This window comes from Melopsittacus undulatus, chromosome 3, assembly GCF_012275295.1.
Source record: "Melopsittacus undulatus isolate bMelUnd1 chromosome 3, bMelUnd1.mat.Z, whole genome shotgun sequence".
NCBI classification, from domain to species: domain Eukaryota; kingdom Metazoa; phylum Chordata; class Aves; order Psittaciformes; family Psittaculidae; genus Melopsittacus; species Melopsittacus undulatus.
This window is the reverse complement of record NC_047529.1, coordinates 48,684,881-48,705,586: the sequence shown is the minus strand read 5'-3', so window position 1 is coordinate 48,705,586 and position 20,706 is coordinate 48,684,881. Positions and strand designations below refer to the sequence as shown.

The window sequence follows — 20,706 nt, the reverse complement described above, 5'->3', positions numbered from 1 at the left end:
GGCTGGAAATAGCAGCAGCATCAGCAGCGGCGGCTCCCGGGCGTGGACGCCCAGCGCATCCCCGGCGGCCGGAAGGGACAGCCCGCCCCGCACCTGGGGCTGTCGGGGCCGGGGGGGAGGGAAGGGAGGGCTGCACCGTGGGGCGCCTCGGCAGCGGGCAGCGCGGCGGGAGGCGGAGGTGTCCTCCCAGGAGCAGCGGCAGGAGGACGGGAGGGAAGGACTCACTGACAGGTCGGCCGCTGGCAATCGCTTCATCCCCTTCTCCCCTCGCAGACCCGCGCCGCCCCGGGCTGCTGCATGGCGCTGGGTGCCGCCGCATCAGCGGCGCCCCGCTTCCCACCGGGGCCGGGGGGTGGCGGTGGGGGGAGGCAGCGGGAGGGCATAACATGGCGCAACGGTGCCATAATCTCCCATCGGGGAGGCGGCGGGGCGGGCTCTGCGGCGGGGCCGGGGCGCGGCGGTGGCTCCTCCGCGGGCCGGCTCGGGGGGCGGGCGCTGCCGGAGCAGGTGTGTTTGTATGGGGGGGTTCTTTCCCCCCACTCCCGCGGCATCGTACGCTATTTATGTGCAGCCTCCTTCTGCTCCCATCGTTATTTCCCCTTCATCCTTTCCCCGCAGCATCTCAAATACCCTATATTTTTTTTGCCCCAGGCGGCTTCTAGGGAGGCAAAGGCTCACACAACGGGGCGGGGGGCTGCTCCTCGGGAGGGGCCCGGCTGCCTGAAGGACCATTGTGCGTGTGTGTCCGTGCGTGTGTGTGTTTCTGCGCGCCCCCGCCTCCCGTCGGCGATAAACCCGGAATCTCCCCTTCCCCTCCCGTGTTTTCCGCCTCTGCAGAGCAGGCAGCAGCAGCAGGCACGCCAGTCGAAGATGTCGGGTCAGACGCTGACAGATCGCATCGCAGCTGCTCAGTACAGCGTTACGGGATCTGCCGTAGCCAGAGCCGTATGCAAGGCTACCACGCATGAAGTGATGGGGCCCAAGAAGAAGCACCTGGACTGTGAGCACCCCTTTTCTGTTTCCCCAGAGAAGGCCCGGGGTGAAGGAGGCTGACAGCTGGGCCCTTTAGAGTGCCTTTGGGCTGCCTGACTGTCACGCTTCCAAACCATAAGGGTTATGAGAAATCTCCATGAGAGGATGAGTTATTATTACATTTCTTCTCTTATTGCATAATGATGCTTTTTCGGCCATTTTTCTTTTTTTCCTCATGACCTCTTGCCTTTTATCCAGGAAGGCAGTGTGAAGTGGAGCAGGGGCACAGGAAGATCGGAGAGAATTTGGCACAGGGCAGAATGGGCATGCACTTGTCATAGCCTACTTTTGTCAGGATTAAGTTAGGCAGAGGCATAAATGCTACTTCAGGAGCTGGCCAAGCACTGTCAGGAATGTGGTGGTATCCACAGCAGACTTGTGAAGATGTTTAGGTGACGGTGTGCTTAAATGACAATGCACTTGGATAACGCTATGCTGTAGATTGAGGAACCTATGGAGAGTTTAAAGCCTGTTGTACTGAGGTACCAAATATGTGACAGAAACTTCATAGGCTGCCAACAGTTTACATCATGTTTCATTGAAGGTGGCTGGTGGCTTTGTATCATAGATTTATTATCTATTCTGGACTGCATAAAGCAATGTTGAAGTCAAAAAGTTTCATAGAAAACAATGAGCTAGTGATGTTTTGTCTTGTCAATTTCATTTCTTTTCAACCCGCTCAACTGTCAGTCCCTGCTTGGAGACACCAAGGAGTAGAATGATGAAGGAATTTTATTAACACCATGTTAATTGGTCTTGTTTACCACCTGTGTCCAGCATTGAACTCAGTAGATCAACAGCAAGCTTTACTGTCCCAGTTAAGTGTTCTTCCCGTTGGATTTTTGTTTTGCTTTGGTTTGGTACGAAATATCTTCAAGTAAAGAAAAGCAGGTTTCATACCAAGCTGTCCATTACTAAGTAATGCTGGTGCAGGTGCATGTAAGTACAATTCTGGTGATGTTGTATTTCTTAAAAGGAGGTACTGTTACTTCTGGAAAATAGTTCCAGATTTCAGTTCTAATGACTTCATAGCTAACCTTTGAAGTGGCAAACAGCATGTTGTTCCTCCAGTATATCTGAATACTCGTGTATGTATTTCTAAGAGATGCTGATGTGAGCAACATTGAAGACTGACTCGAGTCTACACCAATGTTTAAATAGATCAGTGGTCTTGGTATCACCACACATTCTCTCTTGTTTTCTTGTATATTTAAAAAAATCATTGTGGTTACTGATGTCTTCTGTATTTGGTGGCTATCAGCCCTTCTTAATCTGTAGTTTGTGTGTGGATTGTCCTGCTGTATCTGATACTAGAACCTTTAGCTTAAAAAAAAGCATAGCTCATGTATTTAAAATCATGCTGTGTCTCTGAGTGTATTTATACACACACGCATGTGTATACATATAAATGAAAGTACTGTCTGGAATAGGCAGGATTAAACAGGCAGGTGCTATATTAAGGTCTGGAAAGGGATTGTGTTTGGATATTGAGGCAAACATTGCTACTTCAGAAAATGTATGTGGGGGAGACTGAAGCTGGTAGCATTCCATGCAGTTTCATGCCCACCTGCATGTAAGACACACAAGAGGAAGAGAAAGTATAATTTCCTGGCAAGATATATCCCTGTTTATTTTTCTTTCTATCTTACAAGCTGCATGTAACAGTTGAGGGTTTAACTATCTGGTATTAAAGAGAATCTTGTCGGTGGGAGATACGCACATTCAAAATTGTGGACATCAGGTTGCAGACATCCACAAAAATGAGCATCAGGTTCATGCTTGAAAAGAAAATTATATCCTCAGGCTCTTAAACTGGAGGCTTCCCATAACTATAAATTGAAAGGCAGTTCCTTTAACTCTGACTATATCTTGTGGACAAGTGTTAAAATAGGCTTTATATACTGTAATGAGAGAGCAAATTACAAGTTCATCCTCTGAAAGAGCAATGCCCCACGCATGCAGAAGGTACTGCTAGGTGGAGGTAGCTCTGAGCTACATGGTTGCCTCTCAATTTGGATAAATAACATTGGAAGATGTGGAGAAGGGAATGAAAGGTTAAACTTGCCAGTGTTTTAAGATGAGGTTTGAGTCAATCTGTGAAGGATGTAGCCAAAACTTCAGGTACCAGAGAGCAGTGGTTGGAATGATGCTTTATGAAGAGCTGTAATTCTGTTATTGGTGTAGGGGTTCTATGTCCTTGGGGAACACCAGAATTTTATTTAGTGTCATAGTGGCCAGGTGTCAGGCCACACAGCCTATCTTCCACTGCTGTGCTTAGCAACTGAGCTTTGTAAATTAAATGGAGAGATCAACTGTTTAACATGAATTAAGTAGTCATGTGAGGACAGACACAATGATGCCTGTACTCATCTGTTTTCTGCAGAAGATGTTAGTTACAGAGGGTTACGGAAAGATGATAAATGACAAGGTGTGGGGGTGGGTATTTTGTTTGGTTTAGGTTCAGTTTTATTCTTTTTTTAGTGAGTACTGCTTAGAGGGAATTTGCTCTGAGGAATAAAAAGCATGATTTGGGTATGAGTGCATGCGTATGAAGAAGGGAGAGAACAGAGTCAATGTCTTCTGTGAACAAAAACTGAGCTGCTAAGTGTTTAACTCTGTGTAGGTTTCTGTACTGGTGTAGATTTCAAATACAGGCATTAATATTGATATTGTGGAGTGGCCGTCCTTTGGCTCTTTGTGTTGCACAGGCTTGTCATGCAAAGAAGTACTGAAGTATGGTTAGGTTGCTATCATATACAGGAATAATTGCTGGGAAATTTCCAGCAACTGCTGGAAGTAGTACCAGGTGGTGTTAGATGCGTTTCCCAAGTCCCTGTGGGGGGAAAAAAGGAATGTAAATCCAGGATGGTTTGTGCATGCCATTGCAGTTGGCATGTTAGAGCTCTGACCCTTTTGGATGTAATCAAATCATGTTGTAAAGTCACCACAGTAATACGTATTCATCTCCTTAGGCTCACCAGGTTGTGTTAAATAAGTTACAGTTAGATACTGCGAATGAGGGAGGTATTCCCATGAAGAAGTAGGGATTAGCAACTTGATTTTGATGCAGTGAGAAGTGCCATTGCAGAGTGGGTGAGTGAGATAAATGGGCTACGTTAACAGTATATAAGCTGTACTTATATACAGCTGGGAATGTAATCCTAGTGCACAGCATAGAAGTTTTAATCTCAGAATTGTTCTGAAAGATGGGTTAAAGCTACACCAAGGGTTTAATTGTATTGGACAAGTAAAAGGCAGCTTTCAGCCTGAGATGGGGTTGACTGGTGGAATCAACAGGGAGAAGCTTTTGGAGAAAGGAAATAACTTGACTTTCAAATGTTGAAGCACACGTTAGATGAGGGAAAAATAGGTAGACCTGAACTCAGCTCCTTTCATAAGGGATGTTTATCAGAAACAGACAGTCAAGCTTTCATTTAGGGAAGTGACTTGGAAACCAGTGAGGCTCTTGCATCTGCAGTTGGTTGTAACAAGTTCCTGATTCTGAAAATGATGCAAATGGCTGGGATTTTCCTTGACTTATTCTGTTGAGTGAATTGTTTTGCAGCAGGAGGAAGTTCTGGGCTCTGTATTCTAAAATGCCATGTGATGCCTCCTAACTTCTTCAAAATAATTCTCATAAGGTAGAAGGCCCTCCTGGAGGGCTGATCAAGAGCTGGAAGATTTTAATGAAATGTGGAAACAAAGCAGATGAAAATCAGGACTTGATTTTCTGTGGCTATGGAGATGACCTGTGTATGTGTAGGGATATTTTACATCCTAAGTCTAATTTCGCATTTTGTATGTGGCTGACAAAGGCTCTAAAAGGAAGTTTATAGTCAAATTCATGCTGGTAACTGAATTGCAGGACTGGTGTCGTTGTTTTGTTCCTGCATTGTCTTGCCTTTCTTCTGCAGACTCTGGGGATGACCTAACAAATTTGAATCATGGTGGTCTGTAGTGTTAGAACAGAGCTAGCTATTGATCAAAAGCAATGGGTTAAGCTTTTTTTCTAGGCTCAGTAAAGTTGCTACATCCCACAGGTTAGTCTTAGTCTAGTCTGTCTCATTCATGAGGAATATGTCTGTTTTTCTGGGAGAGGTGGAGGTCAGTGAAGCTATTTTGACTCACTAGACTTCAGTTACTATTAAGGTTAGCTTGGATGTGTATTTCATAAGTTGTTTGTTGTTGAAGTGATCTGGGGAGTGTTCCAAGTCTGTTGGCACTCGGGGCCCTTTCCTAGTGGGAGTAGTGCAGATACACAAGGACTGCATTGCTCTGCAGTCCAGGTGACACTGTCTTCACAGCCATGGAAGTACCTTCAAGAAACTTGCCAAGAATGGAGTCCCTGTACAAACTGGGCATAATCCTTTGCATTTTACTGATGCAACTACTTTTGTGTGTCTCACTATATATCTTGTATGACAGTAATTTGTCAGGCTTTCCATGTACAAGAGAACTGACTTAAAGAGTTAGCATTAAAGATCGGCTGTGATATAGTGTCTTGGTTTTACTTGTCACAGCTGGGGTGTATTCTAAATCGTGAACTCCTTCTTGTCACCCCAATGAATTTCTTTCACACCTGAAAAGAAACAATCCAAGCAAGCAGTTGTTTTCTGTAATTCATTGTTTGATGTTGGATTAGCACGTGTGTGTGTGGGGGGGATGTGTGTGTGTAAAAGGACCTGCCATCAGTCTCTGATTCTGTGTGCTTCTTCCATGTTCTTTCCCAAAATGGGACTGAAAACTCACTTCAGTTGGAGGTATGTGGATCCCTGAATAGGAGTAGGAAGGTCTGTCATGGGTAAAGGGAGCTAATAAGGCTTTTTAAATTAGTTGATCATAAGTATTTCAATGGCATTAACTTTCAGTTTCCCCTGGCCCTATACTGTTTTTAGAGCATGTGTAGTAACAAGAGAAAGCTGTCCTTTAATTAAACTAAGACTTTGCTAACTAGTAATTTTTCAAAGTATATTTGAAGCTGGGTGGAAGTTTGAATTCATGTTAAGATACAAAGGTTGAAACAGGGCAGGATCACTTGATCTTGTGCATCTGAGCTGTTCTAAGTCATCTTATGGTGCAGTGCATAAGGAAAGTAAAGGAGAACGAGGAAACAGAAGAGTGGATAGACAGTGTAATATTAAACTTTTTCATCCAAATAGCGTAACTTGATAAAGCTAGATTGACTAGGCCTACCCTTCCCCCCGTTCTTGGCTTTTCCTAAGCTGAAGGCATATGTTAGTCAGTTTTCAGGAGTCATCAAGATCCTTCTGTTAAACATGCTTTGTCAAGGTCATGGATGACAAGTTCTGGGACAAGTCAGGTCTTTCTGGTGTACTGACTTCCATGAGTAGCTTCCATGAAAATGGAGTAGCTGTATCCTTCTCTGAGGCCCTTTATTCATGAGATGGTCAGTATGGCAGTGACCACTCCATAGCTTTAACCTGATTAACTATTTAGTAGCTGAATATGTTTCATAATAGTCTCATTATGTTACTCCTGTAGATCCTGGGTGGCAGCAATTTAACTTCTTTAAAACAAATAAACAAATGTGCAGTTTGGTTACCTGTGGTTTGATTTGATCCATGCCTCTGGTTTTTCAGCCTGGCTCTTAAACTCTCCATCTTCTATGTCTGCCATGTCTGGGCCTGTCCTGATAGTGAGGAGTTCTGTGAAGTCTCCAGGAAAATGCTCTGTTGGTGTGGTTGGTCCATGCTTCTGTTTCTGCCTTGTGAAGTGCTTAAAGGTAGATGTCAGTCAGGATAACTCTGAAGGGCATAAAGCTTTTTGGATGCTACTTGTCTTCCTTGATTCTTGCTGGATGGAGAAGCTAGTAGCCAAAGAGGAGAATTTGCTGCCCAGTTTGTCCCCACTTCTGAAGAAATGGTAGCACAGCAAAAGCACACCTGCTTCTAATATTTTTTCTGCCTGTGTTCAAGATACTGGAGACTACTTTGCTCTTCCTACCCTACTACCTTCCCCTGGTACTGGTGTCCTTGGCAAGGGATTTGCTGCAAGGGCTGCCACTGTGAGAAGAGATAGAATCATAGAATAGTTAGGGTTGGAAAGGACCTTAAGATCATCTAGTTCCAGCCCCCCTGCCATGGACAAGGACACCTCACACTAAACCATGTCACCTAAGGCTCTGTTCAACCTGGCCTTGAACACCACCAGGAACAGAGCATTCACAGCTTCCCTGGGCAACCCATTCCAGTGCCTCCCCACCCTTACAGGGCATCCTCTGTGCCAGATGCAGCCAGTTCCACAGTGGGTCCACCACTGGACACAGCTGAGCCCATCCACCAAGCTTACAGCACCTCCAGGAAAGCATACTTGAGAAAGGGCAAAAAATACTGGACAGAGGAAGGAGGAAGGAGAAAGTGAGAAATGGCAGAGGGAACACTAGGGTTAGAGGTGGCACAGAAAGTATTCCATGGTGCTGAAGCAGATATCCCCTACAGCCTGTGGAGGAGACCCCTGCTCTCAGAGGTCACAGCTGCAGTGTTCTTCCCCTCCCCCAAAAACCCCTTGCCATGTGTATTCAATGTACCCCAAAGAAAAGAGAGACCTTCCTCAGTCAGCTGTGGTATTGTTGAAGTTATTGGCCCCGATGTTTCTGGGAGTGAGGAAAATTGGGGTTGTGGGGGATGACATTATATCCCTTCCCTCAGTCTTACTATAGTCTAAAGATGAGTCAGTGGTACCAAACAGTATCATTAAGTGAACATGTCCTGTTCTTTTTTGGAGCTTCTTTTCAAGTCAGAGATCACAGTGTGGGTAAGGGTGGAAAAGCACAAGTTCTGGTGTGTGCCTGGGGAAATAGAGTAGCCTTCCCAATGAGTGTCAGATGAAACTTGAATCTTCAACACGTGGCAGGCAGATTAGGAACAATATTCTGCCTGCCTTAGAGAGAGGAGTTTCAAGTACCATGAAAAGTAAAAAGCAAGGAATAAAGCAAGCCAGGAAATTGGGATCTGAATCTTGGCACAGGACATCAAGTGTGCTGAAAGACCGTGTCATCTAGCACAGGGCTGAACCCTGAACTTGCACTAAATGACGTGGTAAAAGAAGCCTTCTTAGTAGCTTTGAAGGCAGTGATCTGTAGCGCAGGGTTTTCCAGCAGTACTTTTTTTCCTCTGAGTCAGCAGTACCAGCAAGGTTGCAGTGTGAAGCTTCACTGGTAAGTTGATATTAGAGCATCCCACCCCAGCAGACTCAGCATGGTTGCTTGATTTTTGTACTGGCCAAAATTTTGTTTGGATGAGAGCTTGGTGGCTTAAATAAAATAAATAAAATATGAAAAAAACCCCAGATGTTGGCAATTGTTAGAAGGCAATCAGAAAACTTGGCAGAGGGCAGCTTGTCCCTTTGCGGAGTATAGTTAAGTCTGCTTTTTTGCGAGTCTTGCAAACTGCATACTAGAACCTTAAAGCTGTTTTCAATACTTTTATTCTTGCTGGTTTGATCACATTTACTTCTGCAGAGCTGCTTGAAAACACTGAAAATCAATACAAAACAAGTTTTGCATGCGTGTGCTCAGAGGTATATTCAACAGTCATAGCTGGTAGCCAGTAAGATGCTTGGGTTCATTGAAAGTTCTCTTTAGATTGTGAAGCACATTTGTTGAAGCAGTTGAGAGTTGTAGTCCACTAGGACATGGAATATGGCATCAACAGGGACTAGTGCCACAAATGGTATTGGACATCAGCTTTGAAATGTCACCGTGACTGTAGGTGGTATACTTGAACAGTGTTTTCTAGGCTGCTTGTAAATGGTGCATCCACTGGGTGTCTGAGGCTTAACACTTAGTGGTAGGCACAGTATGAGAAATGGCAGTGCTCTGTATTTACCACTGACTTCCAGACCAAGTCTAAATACTCTTCTGGTCCTTCTGCCTGCCTAGGATAATGTGATCTCATGCTTTATTCTAGATTCTATCTGTATCTTAACTTAGTTTAATGAAAGGGATTGGATGCTGAAAAGTCCTGGTTTCATGCTAATGCTGTTTATTTACATAATCTGTACCCTGGCCATTTGAGCTGACGCAGTGTGTCAGTTGGTTGCCATTCTTAGAATCTGTTTTTCTACCTATTGGATTTCTTGCAGAGGAGGTTTTGTGAGTACATAGAATCACAGAAACACTAGGTTGGAAAAGACCTTTAAGATCATGAAGTCCAACCATTACCCCAGGACTCCAAGACTACCACTAAACCATATGACTGAGGGTCTCATCTGCAGTTACTGAACACTTCAGGGATGGTGATCCCACCCCTTACCTGGAAAGCCTGTTCCAGTGCCTGGTCACCTTCTCTGTGAAGAACTTTTTCCTAGCATCCAATCTGTCCCCCTGCCCCGGCACAGCTTGAGGCTGTTACCTCTTTCCTATCGCTTGTTATTTGGGAAAACAGACTCACCCCCACCTCACTACAACCTCCTTTTGGGTAGTTGTAGAGAGCAATAAAGTCTCTCCTGAGCCTTCTTTTCTCCAGACTAAGCACCCCCAGTTTCCTCAGCCATTCCTCATCAGACTTGGGATCCAGACCCTTCAGCAGCTTTGCTGCCCTTTTCTGGATCCACTCCAGCACCTCAATGTCTCTTGTAGTGAGGGGCCCAGAACTGAACACAAGATTCAAGATGCAGCCTCACCAGTGTCACGTACAGGCAGATGATCACTGCCCTGGCCCTGCTGGCTATGCTATTTCTGATACAAGCCAGGATGCTGTTGTCCTTCTTGGCTGCCTGGGCACAAGCTGGCTTATGTTCAGTGGCTGTCAATCAACACCCCCAGGTCCTTTTCTACCAAGCAGCTTTCCAGCCACTCTTCTTCAAGCATGTAGCATTGCATAGGGTTGTTGTTGCCCAAGTGCGGGACCCAGAACTTTGCCTTGTTGAACCTCATGCCACTGACCACAACCCATCAGTCCTGTCCACATCCATCTTCAGATCCTTGGTGTTGTCCACAAATTTACTGAGGGTGCACTCAATCGCCTCATCCAGATCATCAATGAAGATGTCAAACCATGCCAAGTGCAAGGTCCTACACCTAGGTCAGAGCAATCCCAGGAACAGCTACAGGTTGGGCAGAAAAGAGATTCAGAGCAGCCCTGCAGAGAAGGACTTGGGGGTGTTGGTCGATGAGCAAATGAACATGAGCTGGCCTCAGTGTGCGCTCGCAGCCCAGAAAGCCAACTGTATGCTGGGCTGCATCAAAAGGAGCGTGACCAGCAAGTCGAAGGAGGTGATCCTGCCCCTCTACTCTGCTCTCATGAGACCTCACCTGGAGTATTGTGTGCAGTTCTGGTGTCCTCAACACAAGAAGGGCATGAAACACCTTTCATATGAAGACAGGCTGAGAAAGTTGGGGCTGTTCAGCCTGGAGAGAAGAGAAGGCTGCGTGGAGACCTCATAGCAGCCTTCCAGTATCTGAAGGGGGCCTACAGGGATGCTGGGGAGGGACTATTCATTAGGGACTGTAGTGATAGGACAAGGGGTAACAGGTTGAAACTTAAACAGCAGAGGTTTAGATTAGATATAAGGAAGAAATTCTTTACTGTTAGGGTGGTGAGGTACTGGAATGGGTTGCCCAGGGAAGTTGTGAATGCTCCATCCCTGGCAGTGTTCAAGACCAGGTTGGATGAAGCCCTGGGTGATATGGTTTAGTGTGAGGTGTCCCTGCCCATGGCAGGGGGTTGGAACTAGATGATCTTAAGGTCCTTTCCAACCCTAACTATTCTATGATTCTATGTTAAATAACACTGTCCCTCATACCAAGCCCAGAAGGACACCACTAGTGACAGGTCACAAACTGGATGTGATATCATTTACCACCACTCTCTGTACTCCAGCCTGTTTCCAAATCAATGAAGATTCCTTCTGTTCAGACCATGAGCAGCCAGCTTTCCCAGGATAACGCTGTGGGAGACAGTGTCAAATGCTTTACTGAAGTCCAAATACACAATGTCCACAGCCTTTCCCTCATCAACCAGGTGGGTCATCTCATCATAGAAGGAGATCAGATTGGTCAAGCAGGACTTGTCTTTCATGAACCCATGCTGATTGGGCCTGATCTCCCTGTTTTCCTGCATGTGCTTTGTGATCTCACTTAGAATCATCTGCTCCAGTACTATCTCCAGCTTCTACGATCTTCCTTCCTGCCCTTTTTGTAGAGAGGCATCACATTGGCCAAATTCCAATCCTCTGGGACCTGCCTGCTGGACCAGGACTGCTGATAGATGATGGAGAGTGGCTTAGCAAGCTCCTCTGCCAGCTTCTTCATCACTCTTGGGTGTAACCCATCTGCCCCCATAGACTTGTTTATGTCTAAATGGAGCAGGAGGTTGCTAACCATTTCTTCCTGAATTATAGGCACTTCAGTCAGCTCCTCATCTCTGCCATCAAACTCGGGGAGCTGAGTACCCTGAAGATGAATGGTGTGACTATTAAAGACTGAGGCAAAGGCAGCATTAAGTACCTCAGTCTTTTCCTCATCCTCAGTCACAGGGTTTCCCCTAGTATCCAGTAGAGGATGGAGGTTCTCCTTGGCCCTACTTGTATTAGTATATTTGTAAAAGTACATTTTATTATCTTCTATGGCAGTGGCCAGATTTAGTTCCAGCTGTGCCTTTGCCTTTCTGACTGTCTCTCTAAGTAGCCTAACAGCATCCTTGTATTTTTCATGGGGTGACAGTCCTTTCTTCCACAGGTGATAAATTATTCTCTTTTTCCTGGTTCAGGCAATATCTCCTGTTCAGCTAGGCTTGTGGTCTTTCCCCCTGGTTTGATTTTTGACACATAAGGACTGCTTGCTCCTGTGCCTTAAGGATTTCATTCTTGAAGAGTGTCCAGCCTTCCTGGACCCTTTGTTCTTCAGTAATGTTTCCCAAGGAATTCTGCCAACCAGCATCCTAATCAAGCCAAAATTAAAGTTTAAGGTGGAGGTTTTGCTGCCTCCTTGCTGACTCCTGCAAGCATTGAAAATTCAATAATTTTGTGATCACTTTGCTCAAGATGGCCTCAAACCATCACATAACCCACCAGTCCCGCTCTGTTTGAGAACAACAAATCTAGCCAGGCACAAGCGGGATCTCCCCTAGTTGGTTCACTAATCAGCTGGGTTAGGAAGTTCATGTTCCACACCCTTGGAGTACCTCCTGGATTTTTCCTTCTCTGAGTCTTACCCTCCTTAACCATTCCATCTCTTCCCATAGCTCTCACACCATGCAGAGCAAATCATCCATCTACTGACATCTTACACAGCTACTGTCTAACATCGCTGTCACGCTCTGGCACTTGCTGCGGCCAGATGCCTGGACAGTTGCGTGCTTATGAGGGACCTCTGTGTCTCCATATACTTCCTGGCCAGCAGAGAGAACTTGGTTTTCTTTGCTTTCTGCTGAGAGGATGACATCCTAGAGCACTGTCTCGATGACCACTGACTGAGCTCACCTCTGCAGCCTGCTGGGCTACTGAACCCTTTCCACTCACCCTGCCTCTGCAAACTACCGTGCTCCTGGTCGCTTGTGCTCCCAAGGGTGGTGTTTTATTCACTCGGGGCAGTGCTGTCCCTCCTGGCAGCAGGGATAGCACTGCTGTCCTCTCAGTCATCAGAGCTGCCATCTCCTGGGCAAGACCTGATGAGAACTTGGGGCTCCCTTGGTGGCTCTTGCTGTTCAGGATCAAGACCCGTGCTCTGGTGCTGAAGGCATCCTCTCCAGAGCTGCTCACCTCAGGAAATGATCATGTTTGAATGTCACCAAAAAAGCACACCCAGCTTCTCTTATGTACTGAGAACTGCAAGTTGCGGGCAGGATGTGTCTGCAACTTGGATCTGCCTTCTGGCAATCAACTATTTTCTTGGTTGTAAGCCAATACACAACATTACCACAGGTAGAAAGCAAGTTGGTGGTTGTTGTAGTTGGGCCCCAAAGCTCTAATGAAACAGTTGAGCCTTGTGCTTTGCTTAGGTGGCTTTCCTTTCCTAGAGCAGGAATGAAAAATAAAATATGTTCTTTGATAGGTGTTTCTTGGTATTTGGGATACTTGGTTATGGCTGAAACCCTGGTAAGAGTAGACTGGAGAGGTTGGTGTCCACTTGGGCTAAGATTATTCTACCGTGTATTTAAAGGACAAAGAACATATCTTTTCAAGAAAGTGTCTTGAACTTTGCTGTCCTAAAGCAGTGAGGCAAGACTGTGCCTTGACTACTGAAAGTGTAGCTGATGCCTTCAGATTGACTCTTGGCTTGGCACAAATGCAGATGACACAGTGGCAGCAGGTGCTTCCATAGCAGATGGTCAGCGGTCAACCTGCAGTGCCTGGCAAGCTCCTAGTGCCTCTGGCGTAGTTTTCTTATATTTCTTAAGTCTCTCTGATAGTTTACAGAATGTTCTAAAATGATCCTTCACAGAAGTGAGAGGAAGACATGACTGCTCAAAGCATGAATAAAACATGCTGATTTGTCGCCCACATTCCTGAAGTGTATGCAAGTTTACAAGTTTAGAGGGAGGGCCTCAAAATAAGGCAGTGATGTTTGGTTATCTTGCCACAGTGCAGGACTGCACTAGCTAGATCATATATCCTTACACGTAATTGAAGAGCCCACAGAGATGCACTTAAGTGGGAGTTCAAACCTCTTTTAAAAGAACTCTTACTTTCACTTCTCATTTCAGAGAGTGTAGGACTTGTATGAAGAGGGAAGCCAGCTGGCCTGTTTCCTGGCATGGAAGGCTGCTGTTTCTCATTATGTAGAGGTCAAATATAGACAAAAGCTTTGACATCTCATTGCAGCAGTTCTTTAGCAACCCTGAAGTTTTAAAACCTAACTTTTTAAAATGCAGACTTGGGTTTGGATCTTGCTGTTTGACTCTGGAATTCACAGAATAGTTATTTGGCCTGTAGCTCTTTAAGCTTTATAGCTTCATGTAAACCTATTTATAGAAGAATGTACTTTCTGCTGAGGGGCAGCAAGAGGAAGCCAGCATATCCACTGTGTCAGGGTTTTGAAAACATATACATTTTGTCATGAGTGATGTTTGATTACTGGCATCTGAAACATAATGCTATTTTCATATATGAAGCTTGCCTGTGACTTTGTGATCTGATATTGCATTCTAAGCCACAGTCTTTTTAGTTTTGCTACACTTGATTTAAACTTCCAATTGCTCTGTTATTTGTGAATTGCAGGAGTATCAATACACAAAGTTTGTTGTGTTTGTAATAGGTGAGTTTAAATAACTTCCTCTTGTTTATCAGGAAGCTCAAAGTTGCTTAGGCAATGCTCTGAGAAGCTACCTTTCAAAACTCTACTCCATATCATGCTTAGGAGTTTAACTGACTCTTCTAGGTGTTCCAGTCTAGAGATCTGACCCTACGTGAAGCTTTGCTGCCTGGATGTGAACCTTGTGTGATGGATTCCAATTTCCCCATTCATCAATAGCTCGATGGGAGACTTCCACTGCCAGTGGCAAACACATCTTCCAGAAGCATTGGTGACTTTGAACTGTTGGGTAGCAACTTACTTCTGTTAGGTTTTTAAATACTAGTAGTCCTAACTGCATCTTCCATCTCTCAAGTAGATGTTCCAGTGAATTTTACAGAACTTATTTTCAACATCAAGAAATCTGCAGTATATGAAAGGCAGCAGGTTCATGTTGAAGAATGAAGTCTACTGGTAGTTGATGTTAGGTTTTGGTTTGTTTTTTTGTACATTTCTGAGACGTAAACTCACATGTCTGTACAGCAAAAGGATAGGATTTTTCTTTCACTGGTATAGTAAAGGTTGCTTCCAATGTGTTTTCAGTTTCAGATCTGTAGTGGATCACAAATTGCTATTCTGGGCAGAGTTGATAGGCTAGTGACAGTTTTGCTTCTACAAGCTCATTAAAAATTAAGTGTTTTTCTGAGGAAATTAGATCATTTTAGGTGGAAAGCATTCTTGGAATAAAAATGGAGGGAGCACAGCAACTCAGATAGCTTATGTACCATACTTCAGTTGATCACCACTTTCTGCCAGGTATGGCTGGAGTGTAAGATCAGCCCAACATGTACAGGCTGATTAGAAAACGCTATAGTACAGATATTACAGTAAATAACCCAATGCTGCTGTGGCAAACCTGAAATTCTTAATTTTCTGGCATAGCTGTGCTGTTCTGGATAAAACTTGCAGCTGATCCTGTTACTGATATACCAGGAAACACCTAAGTGATAAGAGATACGAATTGCTATAATCAACAGGCAATGTTAGGGGTTGTTCACCCTCATGGAAGGATAAACATAGGCCACAGCTGTAATCCTGGTATCCAGTTGCAGTAGTCAATTAATTGGATCTTACTGACTTTTATGTTTCTAAGCAATAATCTTGCAACAGTATACCCCCTTTAAACTTGTTGTGTTGTTTGCAGCAGGACCTGGAATGCAATGGAACTGTCACTTTAATGCTTGCATGGATGGAGAGAACAATCCTACCCCTTGAAGGAAATTGAATAAATGCCTTGAAAGCTTGGCAGAAGATTGGCTGGTGGCTGCAGTTTCATATTTCTTCTCTAAACTAATGCGTACTTTGCTTAAGGCCTCCAGGTTTGAATTGCTGAAGGAAATGGCTTGTAGAATGAGGTCTGAGATCTGCCATGTGGGATAAAAATTCTTTCTTATGCAAAGTTATTAGTCAAATGCTTAACACAAATACTACTTGTAATGTTATTAGGGTTTTTTCCACATCCTTTCCTCCCCTAGATTTTGGCATCTAAGATCCCATATTACTGTAGGATGGTGAAGAGCATTTCTCAAGAGAATTGCTTATAACCATTGGTCGGTGTCCACAAAATGCAAATGGCTTTTTGTATATCTTAAATTATTTCAAACTGTGCAAAAAAGGTAGTACAATGATGGTTTGTGGCTTAGGTACTGTTTGTCATAAGTCAACAAAATAGAGAAGTGGCACATCTAGCTCCAGAATTACTTAATGTTTCATCTTGACACAAACAGAACTGCTCAATTCTCATCTCTGAACAGAAAAATACATGTTTCTGTTGAGTTAGTTGTAGAATAGGATTTGGGTGGAGAAAAGGGTTAGGGTTATTTAGAGCAGTGATTTCTCCTCTTTCCCCTGCTCTGCTGAATTTATTGCCTGAGACAAATTCTTTGGTATCCAGAGTAAGTGAATTCTCTACAAACGAGGTTCAAGACTGAGCTTCTTACTGCTTTGGACAGAGGAGAGATTCTATCCTTAACTAAGGCTTTTCCTACAGTGAAGCTACTTGAAAAAATTGTGGTAGCTGTCATCAGGAAAAAAACAGGCAGGATATTTTTGACCATGGGGCCTTTTCCCCTTTGCTTAGTGTTCTGGATTCATGCATGTGAGGCTAAAAAAGCTGCTTTCCTTAGTACATTTGTATTAAGGAGTTTGTCTAGCCCATCTTCTGGGTGACAGCAGTACCGTTCCAGATGCTTAATTCCTGAGTAAAATTGAAGCTTTTATTCCTTAGAATAAAAAGAATAAAATCATGGGTATTAGTAAGGCTTCAGAATTCATCCATGAAATATATAGTAATTCGTAACTAGTCTTAAAGACTATACTTAAAACCTCAATGACTGCTGCTTAAACTTGAGCTTCTGTAGCTGGCCTGAATGTCATCTTTCAGTTGTACCACTCTCAAGGAGAGAATTCCAATGTAAACACTAAAGGTAAGGCACATCATTCTCCCCCAGAGGCAGTGGAGCTGAAAGTTCTGGCAACTTTTAAGTAAAAAGTATTTATAGTTCAAGGAACCTGAAGGAGTTGCTTAAGGCAAGAAATTTTTTTAACATGGTATAATCACACTTTCTCCCCACTAGTTCTTAGGGAGACAGCTGCCTTGGTCATCCCCTTTCAGATCCAGTAGAAGACCACCTGACAGTTGGCTTTTATCTTCCCCTTTCCAGGGAAGCTGCACATGAACCTCTCAAGAGGAAAAGATGGATGTACAAATCATTAAGGACCAAACGGAACACAAATCCAGCATAACTGGATTAATAATGCTAATGAGCTGGGGTGATCTTTGCAAATGACTTACAGTCAAATATCTTGCCTAGATATGGTGGGGAAGGATGGGCACCAGCCATACGAAGGCACATTAAAATAAAGTCCAGCCATGTATATTGACAGTAGATATTTCAGCTCTGCTTTCAAAACAGGTATTTGGTGAGCTGTTGTATTTAAAAAGGAGTAGTGTGATAATAAGATGATTCTAAGTAAATACTCAGTTTAAGAAACTGGAGGAAGCTTCAAGAGAAATTTGCTGGTACTTGAAGTCATCTGCCTTGTCTCCTTGCAGACTTCATGTGATTGATAGAGAAGAAAAAAACGCTTCTGCAAAACACTTAATAGTATGGGTAGTATGAGTATGCCTATGAGTAGGCAGAGAGGAAGAAATTGTGCGTTAAAGGTTGTCTTGATGCGGGATGCGGTTGTGTAGTTCAAAGACTAATTGCTGTGACTCCTCAGACTTCAGGGTCTGTAGCAAATATTTGTCCTCACAATAGCCTGAGATACATTTGGACAGAGGGAGGTCTTTGAATTGAGGCTGGAGAGAGAAGGTAGCAGTTATTTGTAGTCACAATGACTATAGCTGCTGGGAAAGCCTTTATAGTACCTGAAAAGCATGTGCTCTGCCAAAGACTCTGAGTTGGCACAGGCTTGAAAGTGCATAGGCAATATCTGGAAGATGCTGGACTTCAGTAAAGTGTGGGCTTGCTGGGGTTAAGGTGAGATGTAGTAACTTGCACAGCCTTTTGGGGAGGAAGGAGGAGACAGCATGAATTGCTGTTCTGCTTGGACACATTATGATTCACTTTTGTGGAGATGGGTGAAATGAGGGTGAAAAGGTTAATCTCAGATAAATTTCTGACTCTTGTTTGTGGAATTGCTTGATAGTCAAACCCAGCAATATTGAAATCATCTAATATTCTTATGAGGAATTATCATAGGAAGAGAAATCAATAACTTAGTTCTGCTTTCCTGTACTGTTTTGTGGCCAGCCTTCAATAGATCTGGAAGTTCAGTTCTTACACAGGTTAGCCCAAAGATGTAGTAGCATCCTAATGCAGTTCTGTGTCTTCCAAGGGAGGACTTGTGCTGTTACATGCCTATTAAACATTTTGGTTGAGCCTTGTAAATTCTTACTTTAAGCCACTTCTTTCTATTCTTGACTAGCCTGGATTTGGAACAATCATGTTCATGTCCTTTTCTGTAGGTTCAAGGCATTATTTAAGTACTTGTAAGCAAGAATAAAAACCTTGTGAAGACTATCGTAGCATTTAGCGTTGTAGTGAGGAAGGTCTGTAAGGGAGTTACTGTCAGATTTGATAAAGTTTAGGACTTGAATGTATGACACAGGTCACATGCTGAGGCTTGCATGTTAATTCAGCCTGGAACAACATCTGCTGTTAAGTTCACACCAATATCACCCTGAACAGAGGTACAGAGATAAAGCAGCAGAGTGCTGCTGCTTCTCTGCATACTGAAATGTAAATTGCTAATAATTAACTTTGAACTGGGGAATCCCAGGTCTGCTTGTTAATGGATTGAATAAAAAGAACCCAAATGAGAACAGGAAAAAACACTGCCCAGATCCAGAACAGAATCTGAAAAGGTAAAGGAGTAAGAAAGGTTATTTAAAGTCTTATATAATGTCTTTCATAAAAAAAAAAACAACAATGAACCAACCAAAAAAATTCAAACAAAAAAAAAAAGAAAACAAGCCAAAAAAGTAATTAATAAATCTCTACCCCATGGAGATTTTAATGAGAGACTGAAGAACTCTGATATTCTGAAGACTTTGAAACTTTCTTGCTTGTTCTCTTTTTTTGCCATATGAGCTTAACAAACACCAAAATTAGTCACATCTTTTGGTGGTCTCTAAAAAGTCATAAAGAGCTAAGGTGTCTTAACTTACTTCAGTCTTCCTCACTGAATCTTCCTCCACTGATCTTACTCAATTTGTCAGGTTTGCCTTTTTGTTAATGAAAAGTGTTAATCATACTCCACCTTTGCTTCTCTCCCCTAATTAAGTGGCAGATGTCTTAAGACTGGGTCAAAAAGTTGGCTAGTTAGAGTTTAAAGACTGGTGACCAGACTTATGGTGTCAAAGAATTGTCAACCATTTATTTCTTCTATGTACACTGGTTTTGTATCTTAAAACTTAACTAGAAAAAATTGTATTCAAGTCCAAAGTATAACAGAAAGAAGGAACTCTAGACTGAATGACTGCTTGTTATAGCAGCTACCAAAGTGCAAAGAGAGGAAATAGGAAAAGTTATGTACTGTGATTTGGCAAGTGTAATTTAGTCCTACGGTAAACAAATGGATTCAAATTAAGGGTATATAGGTCCTCATTCTCCAACTACTTCATTTCTGTGAAAGTCACAATGAGGGCACTTGCTGCTGCTCCTGTACAATTCTTGTTTACTTACTCTGCTTGGAATTTGTATTTGAGCTCAGTTTCTGGTTTTGGGGATTAGCTGTCAGTGTACTTGACATGGATGACTGCAGCAGCAGAAAATTCCTCAGGAAGGTACCTTTAATCCTTGTCCTACTTGTGTGTACTTCAAATGGAATCAACTTTGCAAGGTTGTTTCATATGGCTTCTGATGGGCTGTTCCTCATCTGTTACTATTTAATACTATCTATTTTGTATTAACAAGACCATCTGTGACTTGCTTGGAAGTCTGAACTTCACTGTCTCTTTTCAAAACTGTTTCTGTCCCATCAATAGACATCTGAATTGGTATCTTTTAAAAATGCAGTTCCTAGATTTTTTCCTTGTACCTATTCTTCCCTACCACACTGAAATCAAGCTAATTTTGCTAATTCTTGTTGTAAAATATAGCTTAGCCACCAAACTCTGCTGCACAGAGTTCATTAAAGTTAGCTATGCTTGTGAGTTGTTCCAGATGCTGACAACTGCTGTTAAGCTGAGACTTTGTGGTATAGGGGAAAGAAGCACAGGATGCTTGAGTACCTTAGCTTTGTGGTGTGACTTAATGGGAAACAGCTCTGCAAGAATTAAACCCCCACCTCTTTCTCTCCCCACCCCCACCGCCTCAGATGATGAGTAAAATCTCCATGCATGGTTTAATTCTTTTTTGAAAGTACTAGGCTTAAATTTAATCATACCTCTCCACTCAGCACACTATAATTACTCTAAAGCTGCAGACTGAGATGCTATACCCTCCAGCAGTTTGGAGAGAAGGCAGAAATGACTAAGTGATGTTAGAAGTAGTGCTGTGGTAGTGTATAGGTAGTGCACTGCAGACTCAGTTGCCAGCACTGCTGTGTGTGAACTCCTTTGAGGTTTCATTATCTAACATCTACTGATGTGATGCACAATTTATAGCACCCCTTGTCCATAGTGAGCTACGTGCTGAAACTTAGGACTGAAAGCTTGCAAATTTGATGCATGTTTTCTTATACTAAGGGCAAGTGCTGTCATCTGCAGTAAAACCTCTGAACAGGGTAAACAGGGAGCAAGCCACTTGTGAATTGCTTCAAGGCTTTTACAAACCTCTGTCTTCTATAATGCATTAATCAGCAGTACAGAATAAAAGAATATTGGCCTGTTTGTTCAACAAGATCAAGGAGAATTGTTGGGGCACTTTGAGCTTGAGCTGCTGTCATTCAGTTGTCTGCAGAGCTGCCTCCTT

General features: G+C 43.4%; 1 protein-coding gene across 1 annotated transcript in view; it reads left to right on the top strand.

The window, feature by feature from the left end:
* Window positions 1-843: 843 nt before the first annotated feature.
* SNAP91 (synaptosome associated protein 91) overlaps window positions 844-20,706 on the top strand; it is a 68,366-nt gene continuing 48,503 nt past the window's right edge. Inside the window, exon 1 of the mRNA XM_005153141.2 lies at window positions 844-1,000. Within this exon, the coding sequence (XP_005153198.1) occupies window positions 871-1,000 (130 nt within the window). The 5' untranslated portion in view covers window positions 844-870. The remainder of the gene's footprint in view (window positions 1,001-20,706) is intronic.